Source organism: Erpetoichthys calabaricus, chromosome 2 (genome assembly GCF_900747795.2).
Source record: "Erpetoichthys calabaricus chromosome 2, fErpCal1.3, whole genome shotgun sequence".
NCBI classification, from domain to species: domain Eukaryota; kingdom Metazoa; phylum Chordata; class Cladistia; order Polypteriformes; family Polypteridae; genus Erpetoichthys; species Erpetoichthys calabaricus.
In genome coordinates this window covers 41,749,708-41,764,424 of record NC_041395.2, presented here as the reverse complement: position 1 = coordinate 41,764,424, position 14,717 = coordinate 41,749,708, and the positions used below count along the sequence as shown (strand labels likewise).

Sequence of the window (14,717 nt, the reverse complement as noted above, 5' to 3'; positions counted from 1 at the left end):
ATTTTACATATAATGTAATTTCTGGTATTTTTAGTTCAATCTAAACATTTTACCCTTAAAATTACTCCTCTCAATGTTGTATTTTTTCTTTATTGCAGTGAGACTGAAAAATTTCCCTGACAAGATTAGTGCAACTATGGGTCAAAATACAGCAATCCCTTGCCACCTTAACCCTGAAGTGAGCGCTTTAGATTTGGAGGTGAGGTGGCAAAAAGAAGGACTTGAAACTCCAGTACTTTTGTACAAAAATAGAAGAGAGGAGCAACATGAGCAGTACATGGGACGAGCCCGACTGCATTCTGATCTGACAAAGGGAGATTTGTCTCTGATATTGGAAAGTGTCAGAGATGTGGATGGAGGCCGATACACCTGCTATGTTAGGACACTCAGCCAGGTGAATGAAACAACTCTGTACCTGAGCATCACTGGTGAGTGTGATTTGTTATTTGATTGTAGAAAATGAGTTATAGATATTTTAATTTACTCCACAATTTTTCCCTTTTTAGGTCATGGCAGAAAACCTGTCATCACTGTTCATAAACAGCCTGGTAGGGAGATTAGACTGAAGTGTGAATCTAAAGGCTGGTACCCTAAACCGGAGCTTCACTGGAATTATGGTGATGGTTCTGTCATAACAGTTCATTCAGATTTCTCTGAAAAAGTGGAAGAGGATGGGAGGATCACTGTAACAAGTTATCTTTCTGTACAAGATTCATATGAAGAAGATTTTTTGTGCATTGTACAACCTAGTGATAGTGAAAAAAAGTTTGTCTCCACGTTTCATGTCTCAGGTAACAGTTCCTTTGTGGTTTTTATAACACTTTTTATCTTAACTGGAGAATTTTTTCCAACTTATTTTCATCAATCTTATTGTTGAAACAAAAGTACTTGTTGTAGACAATTAAGCACAATTGAGAAATTTTTGAACTTCAGAAATTAAATCTTCATGAAGGAAATTAAGCAGGATCTTACAGAAAAGCATGTCAGATACTCAGTTTATTTAAGTGTAGAACTCTTGTTGTTAAACCTGTGACTTATGTTGTTATGTGACTAAACATAACAGACACACACAAAAGTATTAGGTTTAAGTATACATTTATTTAGAGTGTAGAGTGTCAGTGAGTTATATTCAGTAAATAATTAGACATTCTTGTCCAAGAAAGAATAAATCGTTTAGGAACACCATTCTTATAAAATTTTAATTATACCTCTGTTCCCTGGTGTTGGAGAAATGAGCAGAACCTTTGTTACAATGTTTCAAAATTGGATCTTTACAACAATGTTTTAAGATTTTTTATTTTACAAAGATGCTTTTTTATGTGAAAGCATCTTGCCATGTTATATGGCTACAGAGAATGTACTCTGTCCACAAATGCTGTGGTGTTTGGTTAAGAATTAACCGAGAATTATGTTATATGGCCTACTCTGGACCACAATGCACATCTAGGTTATACAAGCATGATGTGCTGTTGGCTCCCATTTATGATGTCAGAAGTGTGAGAAAAGCAGTTAATTTCAGAAATATTACTTTAGTTTTATGAACTTTGGATGATGAATCAAGAATGGTCCTAAGTTATACAAGCTCACCACTGCTAGAGAAAACTGAACAACTAATAGTATCAGGTTGGGTGGTGTTCACACATTATTTTGGTTTTGGTTTATGGCACTATTTATTTGAATAATGCTTAACAAAAGTGTAACTTCCTTTTCTGCCTGTTCCGCTGCTATGTCTAATTGCCTGTAGTCAATTCCGACACTTTAATAAGAGTATGAGATTTAAGGCATTCTGTTAATATCTGCATGATATAAAGTATAATGAGGTGAAATAGGGTTACCCATTTTAAAAATACACAAGTAAAACTCGACAGATTATTGTTCAAGACTATGGCAGTGACATATAAAGCAACAGAGTGGAATGGTAATTGGATCAGGTGTTAAGGTTTCAGCTTCTTTTTCATCTGAGAGTAAACTATGTTTCACAGCCAAGAGATGATGCCAGGTTTAAGCAGCTCTCAGACTGAGAGGAGAATCAAGATGTACAGTGGATAATTAAGATATATCAGGCAAAGAAGGTGTTTGAACAGTTCTGCATAAACATATATGCTACATGTATTATTGCCCTTTTTCATTCATTTTCTCTTTATTTAAGCATTTACTTTACCTGTGGTCTACTAGGAATCTTTCCTCTTTATTGCAGTGAAGTTGAAAACATCTGAAAGCACGTGTCTTTCCGAGATAAACAAAAATGTCATACTACCTTGCCATCTCGATCCTGCAGTAAGTGTTTTAGATTCAGAGGTGAAATGGGAAAAAAAAGGACTTACTTCTCCAGTGTTTCTATATACAAATAGAAGAGTGGCACTAGAGGAGCATCACGAACAGTACAAGGAGAGAACTCAACTGAATTCTGAGGATAAAAGAACAGGAGATCTATCTCTTTCATTGAAAAATGTCAAAGTCACTGATGAAGGCAGATACACCTGCTCTGTTAAAGCACATGGCAGAGAGATACAAGCAAGCCTAGACCTTAGTGTCACAGGTGAGTACACAGTGTTGTCAGAATGCAGAGTAGGTACCATAAATGAGCTGATTAACAGTAACCCGATTCTTCTTGTAGCTCAAGGCGGCAAACCTGTAATGACTGTAGATAAAGAGCCTGGGAATGTTAAACTGAAGTGCATATCAAGAGGCTGGTATCCCAAACCACAGCTGAAGTGGACACATGAGGATGGCTCTGCAGTAACAGAGTATTCAGAGCTCTTTGAAGAAGTGGAGCATGATGGCCGAATCACTATAACAAGTTATCTTTCAATAAGAGACCAATATGATCAGAAAATTTTGTGTATTGTACAACTTAGTGGTAGTAAAGAAAGAGCTGTATCCAGTATCGTTATTTCTAGTAAGTGTTCTAATTTTCATTCATCTTTTTTCTATTTTCTGGATTATGTGAAATTAATCCATATTATTTCCATATAATTTTTTGTAGAATTATTTTATTTCAGATGTTAGTTATTTATAAAGAAGAGTTCCATATTCATCTTGAATGCTTGCAATGCTGTGTGCAGAAAATATGCTGCCTGTACAGAACATTATGACTGAACAATTAATGTGCATGGAATACTGTTATTCAGGAACAGTAACTGCCTCCAGCTCAGTAGTCATAAATGACACTTCTAGCTATAAACAGTTAAAACTTAATTCTATTTTCCATATTGCCATTATTTTGTATTTATTTGCCTGACACATTTGTGCAAAACAACCTAAATATGTGTTTCAAGTTGGAGGAGGAGGTCTGCACAAAATATAGTGTGATGAACTGATGTTACTATCCTGCTACTTAGCAACTAGACTATAATACCAGCAATGCAACATGTCAAAGCACTCTGTCACATCTTTATTATGTTTCACATAGAGGTTACTGCACCTGGATTATTTTTTCAGATTTTTTTTTCCTCTAGTATTTGTTGTTTCTTAGTCTTTCACAATAGGCCACAACAGTTAGCAACAAAATTTGTTACACAATAGTAACAAATGATGCTGCTGGAAAAATACTGACATCCTTTAATATATGCTACTTCCTACTTTTTATGAGCATAAATAACTTGTGTTGGCCTTAGTTTGGTTTGAACCCTGTTCTTCACCAAACCTCCATTTGGACTTAAAAGGGAGGTATTAGAATTCTGTGCTAAAACAGTTTTCTTGATATCAAACAGACTGGACTTGTTTTCAAGTGTGGTTTGGGTGGCATAGGCAGTTTTCTTGCAACCGGAGTGTGACCGTACTTAACCAGCAGTACTATTACTAATTGTCAGTGGAATTCCCAATGCCAGCTGACTCTACTGTGCAATCAGGATATTATTGAATGTTCTTAATGGATGCCTAGACGGTTAAAGGGTCTTTCACATGTTTCTCTTTTTTCCAGTCCTGTAATACAGTTTGCTGTTAAAGCACCTATATAAAACAAAGGGTTGAGGTAATACTCTTCTGTAAAAACAGAAAAAAATCAAAGACTTTAGATAGATAGGTATCTGCAAACTTTATTAATCATGAAAGAAAAAGGTAATTAATATTTGTTAGAACTTCTGTGCATGGTGTAACATTCAAGTGAATTTGAGGACTTGGTTAACTGATTTGTTGTGTCATTTTAATTTTTTTAGTTACTTCATCAAAAGTCATTTTAGGTTTTTAAGTAGTTTTGTAACAGTGAGTCATAACAGAATGCATTTGAATTTTTTAATAGAATGCATACTTTTTAATAGCACCATGCATTGTGATGTAGTTAAAAAACGTAGTGAAGTTAGGCTTATGGTGGCTTAATAGCTTTAGATTTCTTTAATGTAACAATTTTCAAAGAAGTACACAAAGAAGTGTTTGATTTACTTTGTGACTTTGACAGAGAATTTATTTGCTGTTACAGACCATGATGGAGAGCAGGTCTGGAGCTTTTGTGATAAATTAAACTGTCAGAGAAATAAATAATTACTATGATCATGTGGATAATGCAGATGGGAAGTTGTTTTAATTGTACCTTAGATACTGAATACATACAGTATATATTCAGTCTATACTTACTGATGGGTGCTTAAATAATTCCTTTCCTTTCACATTTGTTTCTAGATAAGGGACATTTGCTTTGTTTTTATAAACTAACTTACCTCAAGCAGCAGGAGGAGTGAGGTGGTATACCAATGGAAGGGCTTGCATAAACAAGCTTTTGATTAACTTGTACTGGAGACCTGGCTGTCACAGAAGTAATTTGCAAATTCACCAATGCTTTCAATGGGAGATTTTGAAATTGTATTGAAAGTGGTCTATATGAGCTAGCTCAACAAAATTTGATCTTTCTAGACAAATTTCCTTGAAAAATAAGTGTGGCACATTTTTACAAAATTGGCCCACTAGGAGCTGAGTTTTCTCATGTGGAAAGACAGGTAGACATGGCAGTTGCAGCAGGTTCTGTGAATCAGTGTCTGAAAATCACAGCAGCCCACCCCGATACAACCCAATTATTGATGTGCCATCAGAATTTTTTTTGTTCCAACCAAATTTTGTTTTGATATGACATATTTGTGTTGTTTCTGTATTTTACTGTTCATCTGTAAATTATGAAATTGGTTTTACTAAATATGTACTGGAGTGTAGCAGGTATTTATATATGTTGCATGGGGCTAATTTAGTTTTTTTTATCTTAGTTTATAAAGGAGTATTTGATCAAAAATGATATTTTTATGATACTTAGCCATGTAGTTTGTAGTGATGGCCGAGAACAATTTTAATCTCATGTTTTTAGGCAGAATGGAGATACAAAAAAGTTTATTATTAAATAGAAACCAGTGGTGACCAATGCTGTACAATGACGAACAATGTAACAAATGTTCTTGTGGAAAAATAAAAAGTCATGTCACTTGTGTTCCATAATCCACATGTCAGTTATCTAGTCATATGCTCAAAACATGCAAAACACAGACATTTCTTGCTAAAATATAGTTAAATAGATACTCATGGCAAAGTCATCTTGCATCATAAACAGAAAGCGGAAGTCACATTCATTTTTTAATTGAAGATCCGCCCCTCCGTTCATTCATTGGCCAAGTAGCTTACTTTCCATTCAACCTACAATTGTAGTGTCATTACATATTAGTGACGTCAGATGTACTTTTCTGCTGCTCTTAAACTTTTCCATTAAGTACAATATATATAGGGATGATCAGAGTAATTTTTATTTTAAACATACTGAAATAATAAGTCTGCGGTGGGTTGGCACCCTGCCCAGGATTGTTTCCTGCCTTGTGCCCTGTGTTGGCTGGGATTGGCTCCAGCAGACCCCCGTGACCCTGTGTTTGGATTCAGCGGGTTGGAAAATGGATGGATGGATGGATGAAATAATAAGTTGTGATACAAAATTGTTTTATCTGCCAACTTCTACCTAAAAAGGTAAAAAAAAAAGGCTTAGTGTGATTTAGTGTGGAATCTCAGTGTAAAATGCTTCTATGAGTCTTTTTTTATTTTTTGAGAGAACTTTCTCATTCTGTTAATGTTCTTAATTGTATCAACAGGGGGAAGACCTCAGCATCTTGCACATTTGGTGGCATTAATCTGTATGATTCTTGTACTTTGCTACATAATTATGTGCAAAAAAGGTAAAAATAAAATCAGCACAGAGCTTACTTTTTCTGATGTTGCATTTTATATTTTTTGATTGATTTTTATTTCTCAAACAGGTTATGCACAAATTAAAAGTATGTTTTTTGAACTGTTTACTCAAGATTCTCTTGCTATCATCGTTTTTTACCTACAGTGTAAAGGTAAGATATTGTTTATGTGGTTAAATCTGTGATTTCTGTATAAGCATATTAGAATTTAAGGTGACATTTTCTAGTTTGCAGTGTATTTATTACCAGCAATTAATAAAATATTTTAGCTTTATGTTTCATTGAAAGCTTGAAATATTCATACAATAGAAATAAATCTGAGATATAGCACATGTAATTAATAAAGTACAGTACTCTTAAAACTAGTGTGTACACCCATGTAGTGTCAATAAGTCATACTCTCTGTACTGTGCACATACAACTATTATTTAACTTTTAAATCAGCCAGTGTCGCTCATCTATAGGTGAAGTGTTGAAGTGTTTCATTACATTTGTTCTTCTTTGTTTGCTGGTTATACACCTTTCTTTACACACTTTAAGTTAAGGTATAACATTATTTTTCTGAAATTATATTTATGCTGTTTATTTAATATGATTTATATAATTTTATGTTTGTAGGTCTCTGTGAAATTCTACTTGTTGTGGCTGCTTCTGAAATTAATATATTCTTAATTCTTACACAAAAAATTCAAGGTACATTTTTAAGTTAACAGTATTAATGCTAATATATGTGTTAATATAAAGATTCCTATTTATTTCACAGTAAAAAAAACAATTTTGTTGGTTATTTAACAATGACAATAACAGTTCTAATCTGTATTCTTATGAGTTAGAGAACAGGAAGTGTGAACAGTAGAGTAATTTTGAGGAGAAGAAGCGATTTTGCCCTAAAAGCTTGCCAGCCCTGTTCACTTAATTTCTCCAAAATATCACCGAGTCTTGAGTTGAAAATCCATCTCTCTCTATCATACTACTTGGTAATTTATTCCATGTGTTTCTGGTTTTCTGTGTGAAGGAAAAAAATCTTCATAGCATATAAGGCAAATTTCCTCTTAGCAGGTTTCCAACTGTGTCCCTGTGATCTTGCTGAACAATTTATTTTAAATATCAGCTGAAATCGACTGTACTAATTTCCTTCACCATTTTAAACATTTCAGTCTTGCTACTTCTTAACCTCCATTTGCCTAAACTAAAAAGTTTTCATTCCTTTAATCTTTCCTTATTCTGTATATGTAGTTCATACCTCTTAGTGCTGAAATCAGTGTAGTTGTACTTTTCAGGACTTTTTCTAGCAATACAATGTGTTTTTGTAATATAAAGATAAACACTGTAGACAGTAAGTACTCAAGATGACGCCTCATCACTGTGTTTTACAGCTTAAAGAATACCTCCCTTTACTTGCACTCTACACAACATTCCATATAACCTAACATCCATTTAGCCGAACACTTCTGTACACTGTCTAGATGTAGAAAATTGAGAGTCTACTATGACTCTTAGGTCCTACTCATAAGATGCACTTTCAAGATTCAAACCTTAATTTATGTGTTCAAATCACATTTTTATTGACTGCTTGAAATGCCTTATATTGATTTATATTAAATTTCTTATTCCACAGATTTTTCCAAGTGTGTATGTTGTTTATGTTCCTCTGTAACAATTGAGCTCATTCTACATTATCTACCCTTTCACCTAGTTTAGAACAATTAACAAATTTAACCAGCTTGTTATTTACATTGTTATCCAAATTGCTTATAGATATTAAAAAAGTAGTGCCCTCAGAACTGATCCCGAAGAGCACAACTTTTAACATCATTGAATTTTAGACAGGTTCCTGTTATTCTTACGTACCATAACATTTTCTTCACAGTATTTAGGCCAATTTTGTACCTATATAAACACAGTTTCCTGAATTCCCATTTCTTTTAGTTTGATCACCTAGAATCTCATGATCTCATAGAATATCAAAAGCTTTCTGAAAAATATCAGAAAATATGAGAATATCAGAAATATTTGTGATGAGAACAGGCCATTTAGCCCAACCAGCCCATCCATCCTGTTCATCTAGATTGTCCACGATAATGTCAAGTCAAGATTTGAAGCTCCATAAAGTCCTACTCTCCACCACACTGTTTGGTAATTTATTCCATGTCTCTATGGTTCTTTGTGTGAAGAAAAACGTCCTAACATTTTTGCAGATTCTTCCCCTAAAAGCTTATAAATGTATGCAAGAGATGCGTAAGCTATGATGGTGTGTGTCTATACCACACAAATGAAAATAGTGAATACTTTCAATTCATGGTTTTCCCATGTTTCAGCTGTGAAGAAATCAAATCCTCTCATACCTACAGATAGAAATAAAGAAATCCTAAATGATTTGTAAGTAAGATAAGCTTTTCAGTGTCAGGTAGCTCATATTTGAAAAACCCTATATCTTAGGAAAAAATATATCTATTTATCAGTCCCTCATGAATAATTTACAGGATTTTAAATTGTTGCTGCTTGGCTTCTTGGTAACTAGACTAGGGAATTTAGTTATAATGGATGCGTTTTTAACAATTCACTTTTATTACCGGGAGAATCCCAAGGCGTTCCCAGGCCAGTCGAGAGACATAGTCCCTCCAGCGTGTCCTGGGTCTTCCCCGGGGCCTCCTCCCGGTTAGACGTGCCCGGAACACCTCACCAGGGAGGCGTCCAGGAGGCATCCTGATCAGATGCCCAAGCCACCTCATCTGACTCCTCTCGATGGGGAGGAGCGGCGGCTCTACTCTGAGCCCCTCCCAGATGACTGAGCTTCTCACCCTATCTTTAAGGGAAAGCCCAGACACCCTGCGGAGGAAACTCATTTCAGATGCTTGTATTCGCGATCTCGTTCTTTCGGTCACTACCCATAGTTCATGACCATAGGTGAGGGTAGGAACATAGATCGACTGGTAAATTGAGAGCTTCGCCTTGCGGCTCAGCTCCTTTTTCACCACGACAGACCGATGCAGAGCCCGCATTACTGCGGATGCCGCACCAATCCGCCTGTCGATCTCACGCTCCATTCTTCCCTCACTCGTGAACAAGACCCCGAGATACTTGAACTCCTCCACTTGGGGCAGGATCTCGCTACCAACCCTGAGAGGGCACTCCACCCTTTTCCGGCTGAGGACCATGGTCTCGGATTTGGAGGTGCTGATTCTCATCCCAGCCGCTTCACACTTGGCTGCGAACCAATCCAGAGAGAGCTGAAGATCACGGCCTGATGAAGCAAACAGGACAACATCATCTGCAAAAAGCAGTGACCCAATCCTGAGCCCACCAAACCGGACCCCCTCAACGTCCTGGCTGCGCCTAGAAATTCTGTCCATAAAAGTTATGAACAGAATCGGTGACAAAGGGTAGCCCTGGCGGAGTCCAACTCTCACTGGAAATGGGTTTGACTTACTGCCGGCAATGCGGACCAAGCTCTGGCACCGATCCTACAGGGACCGAACAGCCCTTATCAGGGGGGCCGGTACCCCATACTCTCGGAGTACCCCCCACACGATTCCCCGAGGGACATGGTCGAATGCCTTTTCCAAGTCCACAAAACACATGTAGACTGGTTGGGCAAACTCCCATGCACCCTCCAGGACCCTGCTAAGGGTATAGAGCTGGTCCACTGTTCCGCGACCAGGACGAAAACCACACTGTTCATCCTGAATCCGAGGCTCGACTATCCGACGGACCCTCCTCTCCAGGACCCCTGAATAGACTTTTCCAGGGAGGCTGAGGAGTGTGATCCCTCTGTAGTTGGAACACACCCTCCGATCCCCCTTCTTAAAGAGGGGGACCACCACCCCGATCTGCCAATCCAAAAGCACTGTCCCTGATGTCCATGCGATGTTGCAGAGGCTTGTCAACCAAGACAGTCCTACAACATCCAGAGCCTTGAGGAACTCATCCACACCCGGGGCCCTGCCACCAAGGAGTTTTTTGACCACCTCGGTGACCTCAGTCCCAGAGATGGGGGAGCCCACCTCTGAGTACCCAGGCTCTGCTTCCTCATTGGAAGGCATGATAATGGGATTGAGGAGGTCTTTGAAGTACTCCCCCCACCGACCCACAACGTCCCGAGTCGAAGTCAGCAGCACACCATCCCCACCATATACAGTGTTGACACTGCACTGCTTCCCCTTCCTGAGACGCCGGATGGTGGACCAGAATCTCCTCGAAACCGTCCGAAAGTCGTTCTCCATAGCCTCCCCAAACTCTTCCCAAGCCAGAGTTTTTGCCTCAGCACCCACCAAAGCCGCATTCCGCTTGGCCTGCCGGTACCTATCAGCTGCCTCCAGGGTCCCACAGGACAAAAGGGTCCTGTAGGACACCTTCTTCAGCTTGACGGCATCCTTCACCGCCGGTGTCCACCAACGGGTACGGGGATTGCCGCCACGACAGGCACCGACCACCTTACGGCCACAGCTCCGGTCAGCTGCCTCAACAATAGAGGCACGGAACATGGCCCATTCGGACTCAATGTCCCCCACCTCCCTCGGGATGTGGTCGAAGTTCTGCCGGAGGTGGGAGTTGAAGCTACTTCTGACAGGGGGGCTCTGCCAGACGTTCCCAGCAGACCCTCACAACACGTTTGGGCCTACCACGCCTGACTGGCATCCTCCCCCACCATCGAAGCCAACTCACCACCAGGTGGTGATCAGTTGACAGCTCTGCCCCTCTCTTCACCCGAGTGTCCAAGACATGTGGCCGCAAGTCCGACGGCACGACCACAAAGTCGATCATCGAACTGAGGCCTAGGGTGTCCTGGTGCCAAGTGCACATATGAACACCCCTATGCTTGAAAATGGTGTTCGTTATGGACAATCCGTGATGAGCACAGAAGTCCAATAACAAAACACCGCTTGGGTTCAGATCGGGGGGGCCATTCCTCCCAATCACGCCCTTCTAGGTCTCACTGTCATTGCCCACGTGAGCATTGAAGTCTCCCAGCAGAACGAGGGAGTCCCCAGAAGGTATGCCCTCTAGCACCCCCTCCAGGGACTCCAAAAAGGGTGGGTACTCCGAACTGCTGTTCGGTGCATACGCACAAACAACAGTTAGGACCTGTCCCCCCACCCGAATCCGGAGGGAGGCTACCCTCTCGTCCACCGGGATAAACCCCAATGTACAGGCTCCAAGTCGGGGGGCAATAAGTATACCCACACCCGCTCGGCGCCTCTCACCGGGGGCAACTCCAGAGTGGTACAGAGTCCAGCCCCTCTCAAGGAGATTGGTTCCAGAGTCCAAGCTGTGCGTCGAGGTGAGTCCGACTATATATATCTAGCCGGAACCTCTCAACTTCGCGCACTAGCTCAGGCTCCTTCCCCTTCAGAGAGGTGACATTCCACGTCCCAAGAGCCAGCTTCTGTAGCCGAGGATCGGACCACCAAGGTCCCCGCCTTTGGCCACCACCCAACTCACACTGCACTCGACCTCCTTGGCCCCTCCCGTAGGTGGTGAGGCCATGGGAACGGGGACCCACATTGCCTCTTCGGGCTGTGCCCGGCCGAGCCCCATGGGTGCAGGCCCGGCCACCAGGCGCTCGCCATCGAGCCCCACCTCCAGGCCTGGCTCCAGAGTGGGGCCCCGGTAACCCGCATCCGGGCAAGGGAAAACGCCATTCAAAATTGTTTTTCATCATAGGAGGTTTGTTTAACCACTCTTTGTCTCATCCCTCACCTAGGACCAGTTTGCCTTGGGTGGCCCTACCAGGGGCCTTGCCTTGGGATTCTCCCGGAAGAGCTAGAAGAAGTGGCCGGGGAGAGGGAAGTCTGGGCATCTCTGCTCAAGCTGCTGCCCCCGCGACCCGACCTCGGATAAGCGGGAGACGATGGATGGATGGCACTTTTATTACTTTATTCCATGATAATTAATAGCCAGATATTTATTTTAATATCCGTGTCAGAGCAGGTTGATCATTTAAGTCTCATCGTGAGTTTATCACATATACAAGGAAAGAAGGTGTGCAAAAACATTTCTTTCTGTTTGTTAGTGGTGAACTCACTACTGATGCTTATGATAATATATTAATATATTTAATTAAAAATAGAATTCCATGTGTTTTAGACTACTGATATAATTAGGCATTTATAGAAATCTAAGAAATATAATTTTTATTAGTCCCAGAATATACAACAATGATACATTTGAAGATCTGCACAACAACAGGCTATTAAAACTGCAGAAAATAGTGAATCATAGGTAATCAAAGAGATACAGAATGTTGATTTGAATGAGTTGTAATAATTGTATAATCTAATATTATTTTTGGGTCTTTATGATTTACCCACTTTTAATAACAAATACAAAACATAAAATAAGAATATATATCATAACCTTCCTCCTGTAATCTGATTTTATGTGTTTGCAATAAGTCAAAATAACCAGATCTAATGGGATTTATTACCTTTATAATAATAATATTACAATATTATTATAATATTTATATAGCACCTTTCCCATGCTACATGATTACTAATTTTACTGATTTTAATTATGTGTGGCATATTTCTATTGAAATATGTTATTTCTATTTCTGACGTCTTCGCCCTTACTAAAATAATCAAGTAAATTAATTTTTCAAGATCAAATAATTTAATTTTTCAATGTTTTAGGAGGTGAGAAGCTGAAAGTACAGAATACTTTATTGCAGTTTGTCCGTGAGTGCCTCATAATACTTGGAATCATCTGGTGGAAGATAAACGGTAAACATTATACTTCCAATAGAACCTGTCAGGCATGGGGGGGGTTAGGGTGTGGAGCTCCACCAGTAGTCCTTATTTCTGCCTATAACTCCTGACTCCTTTCATTCATGTCTTTTGCTAAACAACATTTAATGCTCTGCAATCATGTGATGGAGTAGCTGGGAACATTAATCAGGGAAATGTAATGGTGCTTTTGCTTGAGCTTTGTGTTTCATACCTACAAATGCCCATTTAGCGCTCCAGTTGTTCAACAGTTTGAGTTATCCTTTCTTTTTTAGAGCTTACTGACTGCCTTCTTTATTTTAGTCTCATTGAGTTATGCCTGTTGTATTTGTAGCTGTTGCTGATTTCTGTTTGTCATCATTTGTCTGTTTTTTGGCTTCTACTTTTGAGTTTTTACCATTTTGGATTTTGCCAGAATTTCTCTTTTTGTATATGACCTTTACCTGACGTTTGGATTTGTGCTTTTGTTTAGTTAAAAATAATTAATTTTATCAATACTTGTGCTTTTTCTGTGGCTTATCTTAATCTGTGTAATGATGATGTGTGTGTGTAATCAGTCACACATTATGGAGTAGCATGGAGATGCTGTGAACCATACTATGTGTACTCCTCCACCTATCAGTGTTTGTGCATGGCCTTTATTGTAACTCATGTTTAGAAACAAACTAAATCTTAAACACACCTGGATTGTTCAATTTGGTTTATGTATTCTGCCGAAAGATGTTTTGTCAAAATTCAAGAGCTCAGATGTGTCTCTATGAATATTTCTTTTATTGTTTGAAATGAAATCAAAAGGCTTTCAAAAACAACCAATTATCTTAGTTCATTTGGTCATTTTTGCATAAGTTCAGTTATGAAAGAAAATTAGGTTTTTTTCCCCATTTCAGTGAAGAAACTGGAAAAGAGTGGAACACTTAGTGCCTTATTAAAATGGGGCAATAATGCTATAATAATCTAACCTTTTAAGCAATGATAAATTAAGAGTGAATGTGATCAGTCAACTTTATGGATAAAGAAGGCTACTTTAGTGTAAAAGAGCTCATGTAATATGGGAAGAAAAATGCTGGCCTAATTTAGGTCTTAAACATAAACACTAACATAAAAAAAAAACTTAAACATAAACATTAACACTGTTGTATTAATAACACAATTCAATAAAAGGTGTAAGGGTCATGGTTTCTTTATAATAATAATTCGTCATATAAGCAGCAAATAATTTCTAAACATTTAATGTATATGTTGCTTAAATTTTTTTATATATGTGCTGTTCAAAGCAGAGTACAGAATGTCAGGGTTCTGTTGTTTTTTGTTTTTTTTCTTTATTCTCTGTCTTCTAAAATCCCCCATTGGTTAAATTGTAAAACTAAATAACAGTAGACTTTAACAATACTAAAAAGTCAGGAAATGCAGCGTATCATGTTTTTGGCAATAGATGTGCAATATGTAAAATGTATTTTTTACTTTTTGAAATTTCATTTGTTACATCAACCTAAAGAACCTGAGGTTTTCTTTATATTACAGATGACAGTCTACTGCTGCTGCTTGCTGCTTTGATTCAAGCAGGTGCTGTTGTGCTTGTACTAGGAACATCACAAGGTACAGTAATGAGTAAAACATTTTCAAATGAACAAAACCTAAAGATTTACTCCAGTAATTTTATGTTTAGGTGATGTTTACAATCCTCAAATCACTGATTCAGTTTTTCTAGCTTTTTAAAGGAGAGTGAATCTATGTTGAAAGTTGGTTCATCACAATTTTAAAGAAATTTCGCAATATTTGTATGCTTAGTTAACCATACTGTGCAGGTGGATTATTAGACTGTACTAACTAGATTTTT

The 14,717-nt window shown here is 38.6% G+C and overlaps 1 protein-coding gene across 1 annotated transcript in view; it reads left to right on the top strand.

The window, feature by feature from the left end:
• The window catches only part of LOC114644521 (cell adhesion molecule DSCAM-like), a 647,203-nt gene extending 632,653 nt beyond the window's left edge, over positions 1-14,550 (top strand). Inside the window, exons 6-14 of the mRNA XM_051922477.1 lie at positions 99-428; positions 507-791; positions 2,198-2,539; positions 2,618-2,899; positions 6,057-6,140; positions 6,222-6,305; positions 6,771-6,845; positions 12,788-12,877; positions 14,402-14,550. Of these exons, the coding sequence (XP_051778437.1) occupies positions 99-428; positions 507-791; positions 2,198-2,539; positions 2,618-2,899; positions 6,057-6,140; positions 6,222-6,305; positions 6,771-6,845; positions 12,788-12,877; positions 14,402-14,550 (1,721 nt within the window). The remainder of the gene's footprint in view (positions 1-98; positions 429-506; positions 792-2,197; positions 2,540-2,617; positions 2,900-6,056; positions 6,141-6,221; positions 6,306-6,770; positions 6,846-12,787; positions 12,878-14,401) is intronic.
• The last annotated feature ends 167 nt before the right edge of the window (positions 14,551-14,717 follow it).